This window comes from Austrofundulus limnaeus, unplaced genomic scaffold, assembly GCF_001266775.1.
Source record: "Austrofundulus limnaeus strain Quisiro unplaced genomic scaffold, Austrofundulus_limnaeus-1.0 Scaffold53, whole genome shotgun sequence".
Lineage (NCBI taxonomy): Eukaryota > Metazoa > Chordata > Actinopteri > Cyprinodontiformes > Rivulidae > Austrofundulus > Austrofundulus limnaeus.
This window is the reverse complement of record NW_013952455.1, coordinates 2,532,894-2,550,444: the sequence shown is the minus strand read 5'-3', so window position 1 is coordinate 2,550,444 and position 17,551 is coordinate 2,532,894. Positions and strand designations below refer to the sequence as shown.

Sequence of the window (17,551 nt, the reverse complement as noted above, 5' to 3'; positions counted from 1 at the left end):
GGTGAAAATTTCATGTCATTAGCACCTCTAATAATATATTTACTGAGAAAAATGTTGATGTCTTCAATACTTATTTTACACGCTGTATTAAGAACTACAGACAATATTCAAATTTTGCTTCTCTTCTCAGTTCAGCAAGACAAAGTAAGTTAAAGTAACAACAGTTTAACTGATACAGAGGAAGAATAAAATACTGTATGTGATAAAAACAGTTTTCTTAGCCTCAGACGTAGGCTACTGTTGAAAAGCTGCAGCTTCAATACATACCGTGAACTTATTTGTTTCTTACAAGTGCAGAATCCCTGACATTTTGTGCTGCGAGTTCTGCCAAAACGCAGGTGCAGGGATRCATCCTGTGAGGGGCCAAGATGGAGAGCGAAAGCTGCTGCGGCGGCTCCGTAAAAGCACCGCTTTCACTTCGCACCAGTCATAAATCTCAGAGTTCTTCTCAAAGATGAAACGTGTATTTCCGTGGGGAAGACGTGTCAGGGTGAGTGACAGAACAATCTGCTGTACACACAAAAGTGTTGTGTGTTGATCTAGAGTCTGTGTGTTGACACAGAGTAACCAGGAGAATCTGCCACAGGAGCAGAACACAATGCACCAAATACGTTCTGATCRCACAATTTACATCTCTGGCTGGGGAAAATAGAGGACTCTCATGGCAGAAGGGAAATTTGCACAGAGGGAATATAATGTGAGACACTCTGCATGTYCTCTTTCTGCTCCCTAAGGACCTCTGTAGAAAAAGATGCATTCCCCAATAGACTCTTCAAACTCCATCTGGAATGAGGTAGTCAGCTTGCSGCCACGTGGTTGCAAAACGGTCATTTGCGTACACACCTTTCTTAGTTCATGAGATAAACGGTGCAGAGCCTTTTGGAAATCCCTCCCACTGCAGCACATGCCACAACACAGGTTTCCTCTCACCGGATTCTCCACTGTATCCCTACATCTGACGTTTGGCCACAAATCTGTTACAGACAGAGTGCAGACGTACTCCTACATGCACAATGTCTGTGCTACCTCCAACCAGGTGCTTTTGGCCATTTGACTACTTTTATAAGTGTCTGGGAGAGTCAAACAGATAGTCTCATCCAAACTATCCATGTTCCTTCCATGCACAATAGCCAGCTTCTGCAAGCAGAGTAGTTTAAATAAAATGATGCCATCACTTATAAACTTCTGACCAATTCCACAATACTCTGCATATACTATACTTGTGTTGAGATGGAGCGGACAAAAGTACTCTGTGAGATGTGATGTTGTCACATAACTACAGCCAATGAGAGCAGTGGTGGCGGGTTTGGATGGAGTATAAAACAGCCTTTAGCGTCTCATTTGGTCCCTTCTTATAAACGTCTGTTTGCTTAAAGATCTAAATCAAAGAAGGAAAAAATATTTCAGGTAATGCACAGTACGTTTCGCTATGGCTAAAACTAAAATATCAATCCAAAATAAACCCGACTTTAAAGCTACCTGAAATGCGTGCAGAGCCCCCTCTGATGTAGAGAGGAGGAGCCTGGAAGGCGTAGATGACATCATTCTCTGCGATGCTTGTGAGATCGTCTTCGTCAAAGAAGGAGCGCTGGAACCCTGTGGAGTAAACCTCTGTCAGGATCACCTGGAGATCAACAGATATACACACAAAAAATGTTCAGTTTGAGGGGACACCGTGCAGTAGAAGAGTGAACGTTGATGCAGCCTGCAAACACACAAACCTCAGTACCTCTCTGACACAAAGAGTTAAACACGCATAAGGAATGGTCCAGTTTGGATGAAATTTAGTCCACATGCAGACCGGGTGTGAAAATGATCTGATTTGCGAAGAGCAGTTTGTTTAGAATGGACACCAAAGGCTGTAAGTGGTGCCATCAAGAAAACATCATTACTGTTTTTAATTACCATATTTAGGAATGTATAATGTGACCCCCCATTTTTGGAGCTTCAATTGCATTAAAGGAGACCAATTATGGGTCCTAGAAATTTTTGTGGTATGTCTGTGGGCTATCCAGACCATGTTCATTCAATTTAATGCGCAAAATAATTCTCAGATAATAAAATTTCCCATTTTCTAGTTCTGCCTGCTCTGACTTCAGTTCAGAAGAGCTGTTTATGTTAATGAGCTCTGTTGGTAACGCCCTCCAAAAATCTGTTGACATTAACTCCGCCCTCCAAAGCCAGTGTTTACCTTAGCATGGCTAATAATAGCAGAAGCTCTGTTGTACAACCATATGAGACCCAGAGGAAGAGTCGTAGTCGCAGCTTGTTTTTTTTTCTCCCCCTCCTCTTCTCTGAGCTCACTCTGCATGCTGTTACCAGAGCAGGGAGCAGCAGTGGTCAAAATACCTCAGAAACTGGAACAAATAGGCTTTAACAAGGCTTTAATAAGCTAAACAATAGAGGTACATGAGAAAACGTGTTCATAACGAACAAAAACAAAATAAATAATTAAATAGTGTCCATGCCGGTCTCAAACCCTGGTCTCCCGCTCTCTGGTCCAACACTCTACCCATTGCCCTACTGGAGGCTTGTTATGAAATGAGCTGCGCATTACACAATAACAACCGTGACGGCTTTTTAAATTGAGGAGGTGGGGCCTCACCCGRGGGTTGCTAGTTGAGGGGCAGAACGCAGGTTCCGGTGSGTTGTCGTACGGCTTGTGACATCACAAAATGATGGAAGTATAAAACGTGTCGTTAATATGCATTAAAAATACATTTACTTACAGTAAATATGCCCCTGGGTGCATTTTTTTGGTCCTAGGACTGTTTTTTAAGAAGTACAGTACATACCCAAAGTTGAGTAAAAAAAAACTTTAAAAAGTGAATTTTGCATAATAGGTCCCCTTTAAAAAATCTAAACCTTGTGTATGATGCTATCCCTAATTTCATACAGACTTTGTGAGCATGGTCCACTCCCAGAGCAGAAGCCGGTTGTTAAATTGTTAATAAGATGGACAGCTTCACGGAGCAGCTCGTCTGGTCCTATTGAGCACACAAATGTGCAACTCACATCCTAGTCTTCTTTCAATCTTCACAGTTAATGAAAATATTTAATAAATTCCTCCTTGACTCCTGCATGAAAAAAAAAACCCAACTACAGTTGTTGTTTGTATGTTTAGCTAAGCACAACTCATTCAAATGTGGGAGGGCAGAACTTATGATGATTTATCCTCCACGACACAATATTTCAGTTATATGTGAGAAAATATTGACATTTATTCTGGTAGTACAATAAATTTACTCCTGTGTATAATATGATTTTACAATATTGGTTATGATTTTTGGTTATGTTGGCTATGTGTTTTTCTTTCTTTTTGTTCTTGGCTTTTATTGTTGATCTGCTTCTCTTGTCTTTGTCTTGAGGACCTTGAGTCTGTAATAGAGTTTGAATATGACCCCCCAACTTTATGAATGACTTTTTTGGGGGTAACATTTTTCACATTAAATCTGCATAAATACGGTAGCTGAAAGTTTAACAGCAATCAAAACAGTAGATGAAGGTTAACAGACCAGGGGCCTCATGTATCAATGGTGCGTACGCACTAAAACCTTGTGTACGCCATTTTCCACACAAAACTCCAGATATATCAAGACTGAAATGAATGTGGAAATGTGCGCAGCCCCACTCCAGGGCTGGTGTATTCACATTTCTGTGGTTTTGGTTCCATTAGTGACACTTAGAGGTGATTCTGGGAAACTGTTCATGATGTGAAAATGATTATTGTTCACACCAGACACACATGATTAACAATTATTACATCCACATGGACGCAGTTAGATAAAGGACGCACAAAGTTGTGCCAGAAATACATTTACAGGGACGGATTCAGCCTTACTGGAGAATATAATAAATAGTGTAACACGCAGAGCTTTTATTTATAAACTAATAGAATTTTCTGATCCATGATGTCGAGTGGCTCATCAGCTGTTTTCAGGAATAATCCTTTTTCAGTTTGGCACTGCAGCGCTCTGGGAGCGCAACACAGGGTGGAGCTGTGCTCCACGCGTGCACGTGCAGCAGCAGTGATTGAACTGGGGTTCCACAGGAGCTTTCCAAAGGGAGCTGGCAGACCGATCGGGACTGTACCAGTCCAGTCCACCCACAGCTGAGTCATGACCAATGGAAAGGTCTCATCCATCATGTGACGTCATGAAAACTCTCCAGTACTGAGGAGCAGTGACTCGTTTCTTCATATCAGCTGTGAAATAAACTAAGATCTATGTTCTACCAAATATCTGAGTTCCTCTGTGTTTACAGTAATTATGGTAATAAACTCGTGCGCAAAGTTAATTAAAAAATGTCCAGGCTCAGAATGGATGAATGGACCGGTTGCGCACCACAGCAGCTTCACGTGCGCGCTCACGCACACACACACACCGACACACAATCATTCGTTCTTTGTGTGATAAACATATTTTATTCCTATTCTTACTTAGGACTTTTTTTCTCACTCACATTAAATTTAATTCATTATTTTCCTGACTTTAGAAATCACTTCTGATCACGCAGGGATCACTCAAACATGTTCTTCACACATGCAGGAAGTAATCTGCATCTGTTTAACGTAGTGTAAATGAAGGCGTGTCAGGGGAGGTGTCTCATGTGCGCTCAGTTCCACATTAATTGTGATGTACAAAAGAAATGTGCGTGGATTCAGGCGTATGTACGGTTTGATATATCTGGATTTTTTTGTGTGTACACCATTTTCTGGATTGGACCGTACGCCACGTTTCAGTAAGAAATCCACGCATGTCTTTGTACATGAGGCCCCGGGTCACATGAAGTTTGCATAAAGAAGTATCATTCAGTTCTATCATTCAACTGCTGTCATGTGGGGAGTACAGATATCACAACGGCCTGATGTCGAGACCAATGGGTGCATGAAAGCACCAACACACACCAAACATTACAGAACCCCATAACATCTGTGCCCGCCATCTGGACACAAGAGGCTGGACTCTTTACAAGATCCCATACCATCCTGACCTGAGTCCTGATGACTGGCTTCAGTCCRACTACAAAWGTGACATTTCTCTTCATCCTCAAAGGTGAAACATGGTTCTGTACGGACATGGATGACCATTGAGTGTGTGTGTGTGTGTGTGTGTGTGTGTGTGTGTGTGTGTGTGTGTGTGTGTGTGTGTGTGNTGTGTGTGTGTGTGTGTGTGTGTGTGTGTGTGTGTGTGTGTGTGTGTGTGTGTGTGTGTGTGTGTGTGTAAGTTTATGGTGGCACTGAGCAGAAAGGACTAATCCTGCCATAACTGTAAAGAGACACATCAGTACTACACCTGTGGTCATTGTGTCTGACTTCAGGTCACCTCTGGTAGTAGTTCAAGGGATCCTGACAGCACAAGGCTACATCAGGGACAGCCTATGTTGTCATGCCTTGCCATTTTTGAGACAAAACCCTGGTATAGCCTTTCAACAAGACCACACACTCAATCCCAGACCAGGAAGTGTCTATGAGCTGCCTGCRTCATGTKGAGGTCCWCTTGTGGACAGCAAGTCTCTGATCTTTCCCATACTGAAAATATGTGGGATTGGCTCAGACGTCAAATCAAACTCGGTCTAAATCTGCTGGATCTTGAAGACCACAGCGGTTGAAGGYCAGCTTGTTGCAGGAGTATATACAAGTACTAATTAATTCTTCCTGCACAGAATTGCTCCTTGTTTCTAGGCCTGACCTGCTAACTTACATGTGAGTGTGCATATAATGCAAACTCTGCTACCAGGCTTTTAGCCAGGGGGGTGCCAGGACGTCTTTTAGACACTATGTTTGGTTTTCCAACACCTTCTTTGAGCTAGCGATGCCTCATGATGCCCTCATGGAACTGTGCCCATCTTTGAGTTCTCTGAGATTTAACAGACATTTCCGTTTGTAATTTTTTTCCCCTTTCCTTAAATTTTGAAACTTTTGTAAGTAGCGGGAATTGACCGCTATTTTAAATAAAGCCAGAGGACAACACATAAAGAATAAATTGCGCCAGCCTAGATAGAGGAGATGGGTAGCGATATTACAGCTTCACTAGTTACTGTTACAATCTCCGCTTYTGGTACATCCGTCATTTTTCTCTTCCTTGTGTAAATTTTGTAAACTTCTGTACGCTTCATAAGTGGTGAAAGTGGGGTGGGGACTCAAAATTGTTGCTCTCTTCCAAAATCCTACCTAAAATCCTGTCTGCTATGCTTTTAATGTGATACTGTAATTTGTAACACAGTAACAAGGAGTTTCATTTAAGTTTCCACCACTCAATCCATATGTGCTTAACTATTTTGTTTTAATTGTGCGTTGAGTAGTCAAAAAAATATGTGTTTGTTCATTTGTTCCTGCTTTATCTTACCTGGTCTGGGGAAAGTTTGCCCTCATCAGCCACCATCCGTCTCAGGCAGGCAACAGAACCAAAGAGAGGCATCGCCAGCCCGACCCGCAGATACCTCTGTCCTTTGGTGCTGAACACCAGAGTGACACACAATAGTCTGACAAAAAAGGACACACAGTCAGAGGAGGAAGGAAATAACACAACCTCTGTTTTGATTTCAGAGCCATTTCTCCTGTAGTTTCTCTGCAGCAAGGAAAGGACATTAGAGGACATTCATAAATAAAGCAACACATTTTAGCATAAATAATAAATCATTAGGACTTAGCTTTATGTGTGTGAAATAATAGAGCGTCTGTTGCAATTTTAACCTTCTCTAAAGTAGAGTAGAGGGGGTGTGATGGGACATAATAACATCGTTGAGATTTCAACACTGTGTTTGATTTTACTGAGTTTGCAGTTTGAAATCTCTTAAAATAATAATTTTATGGAGCAAAGTGATCAGTTCACTCTCATGTTTTTCATTATAGTTGAACTTGATGAACATAATTACAAGACAATAGAAATAAAGCATCTTTCTTTATTTCACAAAACATTTGTTCTAAAATACTCTAGAGTTAAGTGTTGGGATAATGAATAAAAATAATAATTAGCTGACTTTTTAATAGTGTTCACTTTATTTTCAGCTTTTCCACATTTAACAGTTGTATAGTAACTTTTTATACAAATGCAATCAAATTACCAACAAGGTTCCTATAATAAATGTACATAATAAAAAAGAAGTCTACAGTTTTGTGTAGATTATACATAAACTGGGGGAGATTCAAACTGGGTACAGCACAGATGTTATGGTTACTAACAAAGAGCGGGTATGCAGCACTAAAGATTAGACTCAACAAAATAAAATGGAAAGATATGATCACAAAACAAAAGATGGTCAAAAAAGCCTAAATTCAAGAAACTAAAAGACAAAAAATACAAAGCAAAGCAAAACTTAGAGACCATGACTTTATTCTACATTAATCTCTTTGGATTGYTACAGTCATCCTGAATTACCTTCACAAAAAAAGATTTTGTTTCAGATTTTATTCCTGCTGGTTTGAAGTCCTCCCACTAAAACTCAGAGGGAATATTTTGACATTATTTCAGAACTAAGTTCATACTTGGTGCGTTGGCCTGTGTCGCAGTTTTTGCTCTGCTGCTCGTTAAAAAAAACAAAAAACAAAAAACAAAGATGTTCCCTTTCATGTGGCTGAAGAAAGTCAGGTATACGAATTTTCTTTGATTTTAATATTTGTACTGACACCAGTACTTACAGAAATGACCTTTGGAATTTGAGATTAGGCTATTTTGTTGCAAAAAGTCATTTTTCACAGWGTTAGCACTGAAAACTGACAGTGTTACACTATTAGCCGATGCTTTTCTTGACAGTGGGCCTACTGTTTAAAACAAATTAACAGATTTTTAAATTGTTACAGCCATTGCTGTATAGTTTTTTTTATTAATTAGATGTTTATGAAAATAGTAAATAAATATCATATGTCCATAAAAATCCTTTAGCTGGATGATAGTATAAAGTTTAGTGTTAGGATCTGTGTCATTTTGATTATTTTTGGTTAATTTCATCGTTTATTGATAGGCTTTCCTCCCATCATTCATCAAGTTCTTTCAATATGCTTCACTATGCCTCCTTGTTATTTATCCTTAATTTTTGTAATATGTTTGCTGCCAAGGCAGCTTTTTTAAAATGAAGTTTAGTTTTATTGTTATTGGAGCGCATCAGCTGTCTGTATTCTAGGGACCATCCTCCGGAAAAGATGACAAGTTGCAAAGAAAGTCAMAATTTCTAATTCAGTTCAAAGGTGTAACGCATTCAGTGGTGTAATTATTTTTTGCATGTAAATTATTTGTGTCTTATTTAAGTTTTGAAAGCGATTCCTAAATGTCAGTGGAATGAGTTGTGTATCATTATAAATAGGCCTCGTCAAAAAATAAAAAATGTACTAGACCAATTTTGGCAAAAAAAATCAACATTTTCCATTGGATTAGGTTATTTTTTTAAATTTTTTACGTAATGAGTTTTATAAGAAAAAAAAKCCTCTAAAATGAAAATAGCACATACTGTCTAAAATTAGATTCCCGTGTTGGGACTCTCAGCCACGGCAAACATTTGGTTTGGAAACAGAAAGTTTGGGTTTTTGGCTTCCAGACCTGAAATGAGTGTGAGTGAGCTGAACTGTTCACACAGGGAAACATTTGAAAATTGCTTTCAAAGACAATCCATCTGTTTTCTGCTTTGTTTGTTCCTTCAGAAGTGTTTTCTGTCACCCTAATTGCCACACATTAAAAAAAGGAGGACTCTGAGTCTGGCGGGCTGTCAGAGTGAAGCTCTTAAAAACACTTTCCCTAAAATAGAAAGAATGGTGGCTGAATTTTAACAACTTATTTAAATGAGGGAAAAACCCAACAAGAAATGAGAATAAGTTGGAAAAAAAAAAAACAACTTGCTTACATACAGTTAAATTGAATGCCTTTTGCCAATCAGATGTTCAAGTTTATGCAGTTWGCTTTATTCTGACACTGAGATCAAAAGATTGAGCTCCATTGATGGTACAAAAGCTTAATTAGTATGTCTTGTTATTTTTTAAACTAATAAAACCGCCTTTATGCCTCTCACAAGCTCACAGTTGAACCTGTATATACAAGAAACCTCCCACTTAGCCATTAAATTATTCACAAACTGTTAGCAAGATTGTTTTCATGTTTTATTGGTGAGCTTCAGAGGTGAGGTGATTATCTTTGTAACTGTTACTTTTAGGGTTAAAGTTTGTTCACCGTACATCAGAAAAAGTTTCTCACTAACACAAAACCTGTAATTCTCCCATCTTCTGCAGTCATTGGTGTGAATTATTGGGAGAGAACAAACCAAAAGCTGCCTTCCCAACATTTCCCAAAAAATGTTCCAGAGCAGAGTTSTAAAAGTGAAGCAACACATAATTTACAAGAACCTTCTGAATACACTAAGCATTTAAAGGGGAAATATGTATTAAATACATTTTGTTTTCAAACCAAAGCATTGTAGTTCCACTTTATATAGACGCAACTGAATACGTATTTAAATGTGAAAATGAAGGGTTTAAAAGCAGAATATGTCTACTTTAAAAGGACATGGAAGGCATCGATATTGTGCATAGAAAGTGATTTTCARTGATTTATCCAACTTGGCTTCAAAATTTCTTCTATAATATTTAACTGAACACCCTGGATGCTCTGTATGTGGAGGCTTTGCCAAACCTCATCAACACATACCTCTACAACTAAAACACAAACCTCATCTTTTTAAAGTGTCTGTGACCTGCATATCCTTCRAATACAAAAAGTCAAAGAAAACATCTTTTTATTTAAGAAACTTGGCAAAAAMCACATAATTTTACCCATTTTGTCACATAACTGACATATTCTCTTTTGAACTTGGTTCAGCCCAAATGAAACAGGAAGTGACATCAAAGGGGAACTATTTAAGAAAAAAACTGGTCTGACACCGACTCTTCATCTCTTTCTGRTAAACCCTCAGAATAATCTAARGAAACACCAGATTCATCTCTACAGTTTGTGTTGTCGGCCATGTAGCTGCTCTTTTTACATGCAGACATTCCCTGTGACATCACTTCCTGTTGCTTCCAATGCAAATATTTCAACAAGTGTTGATCTCAGCACAATGAAATGTTTTTTGCAATATGTTCAGTCAATGTTATCTTTTTAAAATGCATTTGTGTTTATTACAAAAAAATACAGGCACTTTAAAATCAAGAGATTAAAAAGGAAAGTTTTTTCATTCATTAATGAAGTTAAACAGATTATTTGACGTAAGTAGGGACAGGATGACTATTTCCTTTTCTAGGCCCCTATGGGTTAACTAACTAACTAAAAGTTATCATTAAATTTAGTCCACGCAAAATTTAACACGACATAAAATATTTTTTGGTGATTGTGAGGACTAGTGTTAMGTTTCATAGCTATCATCAAATCCAATTTTTTATTTTTGGATAAATTAGTTATTTTTTGTGGCTTTACCTGTTAACCACTGTAAATGTTAAACATGAATGTTGAACACCAAAACGAAAAATCAAAAATTATTTTTGGAAAAATGTTTAACTTTTGAGTCTGTCTGGCTCTGTGTTCACATTAAAGTTAAATAATTTTTTGTAAAGGTTTTATCCTTGTATTCTACACTTGATTTCAGCTTCTAATCAGCCCTCTTGCAGTAAATGTTTGCCATTTCAGCACATAAACGAGGTTTCAGTAACAATCTGCCAGTTTGTTGTGTTTCCCTGCGTTCCTTTCTGATTAGCCTTGGTTTCCTTTGTTTGAGCTTCTAGTTAATTATAGCTTTCTTTCTTCATCCTGCCTTTACAGCTTTTTGTTTTTGTGAAGGTTTAAAGTTTATTTCGCTCAGCCTGTCAGCTGTCTGCGTCTGGATTCTCTGTTTCAGCCATCAATTGTGACACCCAGTGAGCCGTAATGGGATATAAAAAACAAAACAATAAAATCTACATCTAAATTGTTCAGCTTGGCTTAAAAAAAACGACAAAAATTTGGTCTAAGTTTATTAGCTTTCTAAACTTCATCTGGATTTAGCTGAGATTGAGAAATATAGCTCTGTGCAGATGGTCTCAGGATTTCTGTCTCTCTCATGTCTTCTTTTCAGGACCAACAATAGATTGATATTAAACAACCTGAGATTATTTAACAGATTAATACACAACCTGTAATTTATCACATTCAGGAGAGTCACTGACTTTATKCAACAATTTAGGTCAGTAGTTTATCATGGCATCAGAACAAATTTGGTTTGTTTCTCTCATTTATGAAGTGAATGCAGGAGTACACCGATTGATCTGAGCTGGACATCTGAGATATGAGCTGTGAGCAAGTTCTGCCCACTCATTACACTGCTTTGTTTGCTGGTGTGTAACTGATGTGAAACCACTTCACACCTTATACATGTGCCTGTCTACAAAATAAGACAGACAGTGAATGAGTGCTCCTACTGAGACTCATTAAAGTTTGTAAAGCTGGGCTGATTACAATATGTGCTCATGCTTTAGTTATTGATAAGTTAACACTTTGTGAGCCACGTGGCACACGATTGCATGCCAGATATGGTCCAGATCTGTTTATTAATTATTACTGGTTTAGTGGAGAGTAAGAATGACCCCAGTTGTCTCAAAAACCTTGGTGCTTTCAAAYAGTGTTAAAAGGATGTTTCTATACACAAAATACCACCTAGATCTCAGTTAYTGTTTGTTAGCAGTGTTCAGCTGTAGAAATGAGATGAGGAAYGAGACGTTCCATGTTTAGTCGAAGTTAAACATGAAACATTGAAGTTAATTACAACTGACCCTTCGAGAGCTACGGGTTATGAGGTTAATCTAATAAAAAATAAATGTTTAGATTATTTATTTATTATTTAGAAGAGCTTCTTCTAGTGACTGTTTACAGTTCACTGAGGTTCAGCTAGTTTTATTATCTGGTTTAGATGTATATTTTGGAGCTATTAATATAGTATTGGTCCACCAGTTAGGAGGACTAGTTTAACTGTGGTAGTACTCTTTGTCACGGTGCTGTGTTATGTAGGTGACCCATAATGCTTTGTGGTTGGGTAGGGGGTGTGGTTTATTGTGGTGGAGGGCTAGGATTTGTTAGATTGCTTTGTGGTTTGCTGGGGATTGGTGGATTGGTTTTAATGTCGGAGCATCATTTTTGTAATAGTTGTTTGTTGTTTTAAATAGTATTTGTGAGTATTTTGAGGTCTGAACTTTAAAGAAACTAGGTAATTTTGGCCTCTGCTTTTGGGTAAGTTTTTATTATTTATTTATTTTGGTTTAGGGTTCTTTAAGGAAGATTATTTTATATATGTAGAAACCTGTATGGTTAGGGTAAGGCATGTATTTGTATGGTTAATTTTAGGTAAGGGGTGTTCAGGTTTAGGGTAAGGGGTCAGGGTTAGGTTATAAGAACTAGGGGTGCACCAAAAAATTGTTTTACATCAGAATTCTGATTCTCATTTACAAAGATTCAGAATCGATTTAAAATGTCCCAAAATCCATTTTTATAAATAAAAAATAAAATAAAGCAAATCCAATGGATGTCAGGCTCCATTTTGTAACATGGGATGTCCTGACATCATCATGCAGCTGCTTGTGGAACATATGAATGCACAGAAAGCACCAAAACAAAGAGGAAACTATAAAACTGGAGGAAAGAAAGATTCAACTGACCCCTGTCTTCATTGAATGCAAATATTTGGGCTCATTTTGGTTTTTACTGAATGAGTCTGAGTTTGACATGAGCGAGGTGTGTAAGGTTTGCAAAATGAAGATGAAGCACTTTGAGAACACAACAAATGGGCTCACATTAGTGCTGGGCGGTATACCATTTTGTACCAAAAAAACGGTTTTTATTTTTGTTATGATATGAATTTTCTGAATACCGACAAACAGGTTTAAATAGCCTGAACACGCCAGTGAACTGTTTCCCGGGGGATACTTTTCCTCGCTGCACCACTATGTGCATTTGCATGCTAATGTTATTGTTGGCGTAACTGATGGCGGGTGGTGTTTCAGCTGCTTATATTAACTGAAGTAAAAAAAAAAAACTTCCCGTTTTCACCATTGCTGCATGTAGTAAACAACTCTTCAGTGATGTGCACGGTTAGATTTAATGCGCAACGTTATAATGGAGACGTTAATGCATGGAGACTTTAGCGTGCTTCTATTGTGATAAGCCCGGGGTAAGYAGTTTTGTAGCAGAGCGAAGTTGACTGGTGTGCAAGGTGACTCATCCTTTTAAAGGGGCAATATCATGTAAAATCAACTTTTTTTGAGTTTTATATCATGTTATAATGTTATACTCTCATAAAAAAACATGCCCAAAGCCTTGCTTTGACTCATTCATGCATGTTTGAGAAATCCTAGCRTCTTTAGGCAGCCATGCTGAGGAGCAAAACAACAGGTGGGGACCAGAAACGCCTTTTGGGACCAGAAACGCCTCTGGGATGTGTCTCCAAGCCGAGCTTCCTCATCACGGAGCACACCTCCCCACCTCCCACCCCACACACCCCGCCCATGACTCCTGCAGGCTCTCGGCAGTAACAGAGCAAAAGTGAAAGTGAAGCCTACTGTCCACTGCTCTCCACACTACTTCTCACTTCTCACTCAGTGAAGCTCTTTTCAGATTCAAAATACCTTTGAGGAAATGTATTTTCAGATGCCAAGTAAACTGCGTCATAGTGCACAAGCAAAGCCCCCCCCCCCCGCACTGAAATGGGCGGGACAGAAGCGGAATGTGGTTCTTAAAGAGACAAAGGCCAGTTTAAGGCGTTTAGAAGAGGAAGTGATGAGAAGATAAGTTTATTTTCTATCTAAACATAAAAAGAGTATTTTAATAACAGCTAAAGATGACAAAGATACTTTATTATGGTATTGTATATGGTATATGCCTGAGAAACACATAATGTTGCCCATTTAAGTTTTATTAACACACAACAATTGACCCGACAATGATCTTTTCTCAAATCTTCACGATCGGACCAAAATTCATGATTTCTGTCTACAACCAGGCAAAGAAGAGAAGACGTACAAGAGGAGGGAAACAGCGACACAGACAGAGGTACAGTTAAAGAAAAACGTMAATAAGTAACATTTGTACATTTTATTATCATCTGAGCTGTGATGGAAAAAAGAATACTGTGATATACCGTAAAACCGGTGTAATTGTTGAAAATTGTGATTTAAAATTTGGGTCATACCACCCAGCTAAAGCTCACATTATCAGTTTTGAATGAAAAATCGATTCYGAATCAAATTGTGGCCCGAAAGATCTGAATCAAATCGAATCGTGAGAGAGTAAAAGATTCCCACCCCTTATAGGAATGTCTAAAAATGAATGGAATTAGCTCACGGTCCTAATAGGGATAGAAAAACAAACGTGTGTGTGTGTGTGTGTGTGTGTGTGTGTGTGTGTGTGTGTGTGTGTGTGTGTGTGTGTGTGTGTGTGTACATAAATGGGAAAAGGGAGCTCATTTAGCTCATTACAACTCCTAACAGCTGTCTCAGCAGGAGCTCCTCTATTCCTCACTCTGAAACACAAACAGCTCAGCTCCACAGGACAGAACATGAGACAAGACRTTCTGCAGATAAATACTACGTTTCTTTTTAACATTACTTGGATTACATGAGAGACCAAAAACAAATACATTAAGCATGTTGTCAGTATTTAAATAAAATCCAGTTTTTTTAAAATCTAATGTTTTCATGTAGATTTGTGTGTGTGGGCTTGAAAAAATGTTGTAAACATTAAACTGTAAACAAATGGTGTCTCCCACCATGTGAAAATGTCAGGATTTCCTTAGCAGGCAGGACCTAACCTGACACAGAGAATAGGTGGGTGTAGTGATGTAAWCTTGAATGAGACATTGTTACTCGGTGCTGAGAGGGGTTTCCACCAGCTTTTCCTTTCTGATACCAGCCCTACAAAGATATATGTTCCAACAGAAAGAAACAAAGGTGGGAGTTGTCCAGCCCCTTTTCTGCCTGCATCTTTCTTACTTTGTGTTCAGCCGAAAGAAACAATTCACTGTTTTATAATAAGTYTATTTTTGGCCTTGGCTTCATTTTTTAAAGAGAAACACATCTCTGCATGCTCACAAGAGAAGCTGCTTATACCTCCTCACAGTAGATGGCGAACCCTCTACGCTCTCCATGATCTACATGACCTTTTTAGAATGTGGCTGGATTGCAACAAATTTGGTAAAACTCCTTCAGCGTGAGAGAAATTATGATGCTCACCAAGTAGGTTTTTCCTGCTATTGAGAAACTTTCTTCTGCTCTCATCATTCTCTACACAAAAGCAGCACGTTAGACTAACTGTTTAGTACTCCCACCACACCCTGTGCCCGTGTGGGGCTCTGTCAGACTGCAGTCAAGACGTAGTTAAGAGATCAAGTCATTGCTAGCACATTGCTATTGTCATGAGTATCACATCTGTCCTGGTGGAGGACAGGGTTTATCTATCCATCTATACATTTATTATCTGCTACTTGTTCCGGAGTCAGGTAGTGGCTTGTTCAGGAAGGCCCAGACCTTTCTTTCCACAGYCACCCTCTTCCAGGGTGGGAGCTGGAATGCGTTCTCAGTCCAGCTGAGAGACATCTCTCCAGTGTATCCTGGGTCTCCCCCAGTGTCTCCTCCCAGTTGAATGCCTCCCTAGGGAGGAGCAGCAGCTGTACATTGAGTATCTCTCGAAAGACTGAACCTCTCACTATCTCTAAGCTAAAGAAAAACATTGTGACTTCCTGCATCCGTGATCTCGTTTCTTTGGTCACTACCCAAAGTTTATGACCGTACGTGATGGCAGGAACACAGACCAGCCAGTAAACAGAGAGCTCCACCTTGCAGCTCAGCTCCTTCTTCCCCACAACAGACCAGTACAGAGTCTGCAGTACGGAGGAAAATATTCGGTCAATCTCAAAGAACACAGTCAAATACCTTCTCCTCTGAGCCTCTCTGGTAATGTGGGATGATGGAGAAGAAAGTTTGGTCAATGGTAAAAGCCTCAGACTCAGACGAAACAGTGGTTTTTTTTCCCAGATGTGGAACACTGAACCAGCTCTTCACCCTTCCTATGGTCCCTAAAGAGTTTACCCAACTAGTCYACATGTGTTTTGTGAAGGGATGGGTTTTACATTTTTTACGCTGGTCTCTAAAACTTCTATAKTAACTTTTCTACAAAAGTCTTAGTGGTGACTTTTACCTTCAGACTGCCAAAGAGTGTGATCCAACCATCGTGGATCTTCACGTGTGTAGCTAGTGGTGTCCAAACACCAATTCCAGCTTTTTAAAAAGTACTCGTCCTCGTTTAAAATGCCCAGATACCTGGAACCGATACCAATTTTTTTTGTGTGGATGTTCACATTATAAATGTGACCTCAATCAGATTCCAGTGTGAACACTTCACGCCATCGATGTGACCTGCATGGGTAAAAGATGACGTGACGTCACATTCAGCTTGTTGTTTCCAACATGCAGTGGAGGGCAGCGCTAATTCAAAAATTAGCTCCGCAATTTCTAACGCGCTTATGAAAATATTTAGGTCCGCACAGGGGAGCAACTACTAATTTCCTGAGGTCGGTGTATGCGAAGACATCATCCCCGCCCCCCAGCAGTGGCGTCTGCACTTCAGCAACAGTCCAGTTTTACTGTGCTCTGTATCTTTACACATGGAGTACCTGAAATGGTCCTTAGATTGTTTCATATTTCAGTGGTATTAGAAGTGTTCATAATGTTAGGGGGACCCACTGGCGGGGGGTCTGTGGATCCTTGCCCAGAAATTTTTGAATTAAGTAGATGCCATTTCCTGCATTCTGGTGTATTTTAACAGGTTATTAAACAGACTACAGAAGTAAACACAGTTTCAGTATTTCATAAATCAAGTGAAATGAATTTATTTGTTCAGCAATAGAAACAATGGTTGAAGCAATATTTTATGGTAAATGTTGGGGTTTAGATGAATTAAAATTWAAATGCGATGGGGACACTTCCACAAAAATGACTGCTGTGATGCCTGTCATTTTATTTAAAAAAGTCAAAATATACATTTTAAAAACATTTAAAAAGAACAAACTTTTGCAATTTTAAAGCCACCTCTTCTATGTATGTTAAACCAGTTTTATGTGCTTGTTGATGTTTACTTTGTAAACAAAAACTCTAATTATAAATACCCAAAACTGGAAAATTAAAGACTACTTATACTATAGTATTACCCCAAACTATTTATTTATTTGCTTTTTCATGGGATAGTTTCAATAAATATGATTTTGGTCTGTGAGAGAAAAYTAAAGTACTGGGAGAAAACCCACTAAAGCACAGGGAGAACAAACACAACCCAGAAAGTTGATCTAGTTGATTCATGCACTTTTAAAATACAGTAGTTCTATTTTGGACTTCTATTTTTTGTTACATATTACAGCATATTAAAGAAAATAAAAAAAAACATGCCTTTTGTACTAACCATCTGAAGGGGTTGACATGGGCACCTAATCAGTGCCTTTCCTCTCTTATTGATCATTTCATACATGCACAAACAGCTGTTAAATTAGAAAATGCCAACTAGAAAAAAAAATCCCCACACTGTTTTGGCGCCCCCTGAAATGCAGCACCCCTTTGCGT

At 38.8% G+C, this 17,551-nt stretch overlaps 1 protein-coding gene across 1 annotated transcript in view; it reads right to left on the bottom strand.

Annotated features, from left to right (window-relative positions):
• Positions 1–1,479: 1,479 nt before the first annotated feature.
• The window catches only part of usp43b (ubiquitin specific peptidase 43b), a gene marked incomplete at its 3' end in the record, with an annotated part of 80,486 nt that continues 64,414 nt past the window's right edge, over positions 1,480–17,551 (bottom strand). Inside the window, 2 exon segments of the mRNA XM_014008917.1 lie at positions 1,480–1,624; positions 6,348–6,483. Of these exon segments, the coding sequence (XP_013864371.1) occupies positions 1,480–1,624; positions 6,348–6,483 (281 nt within the window).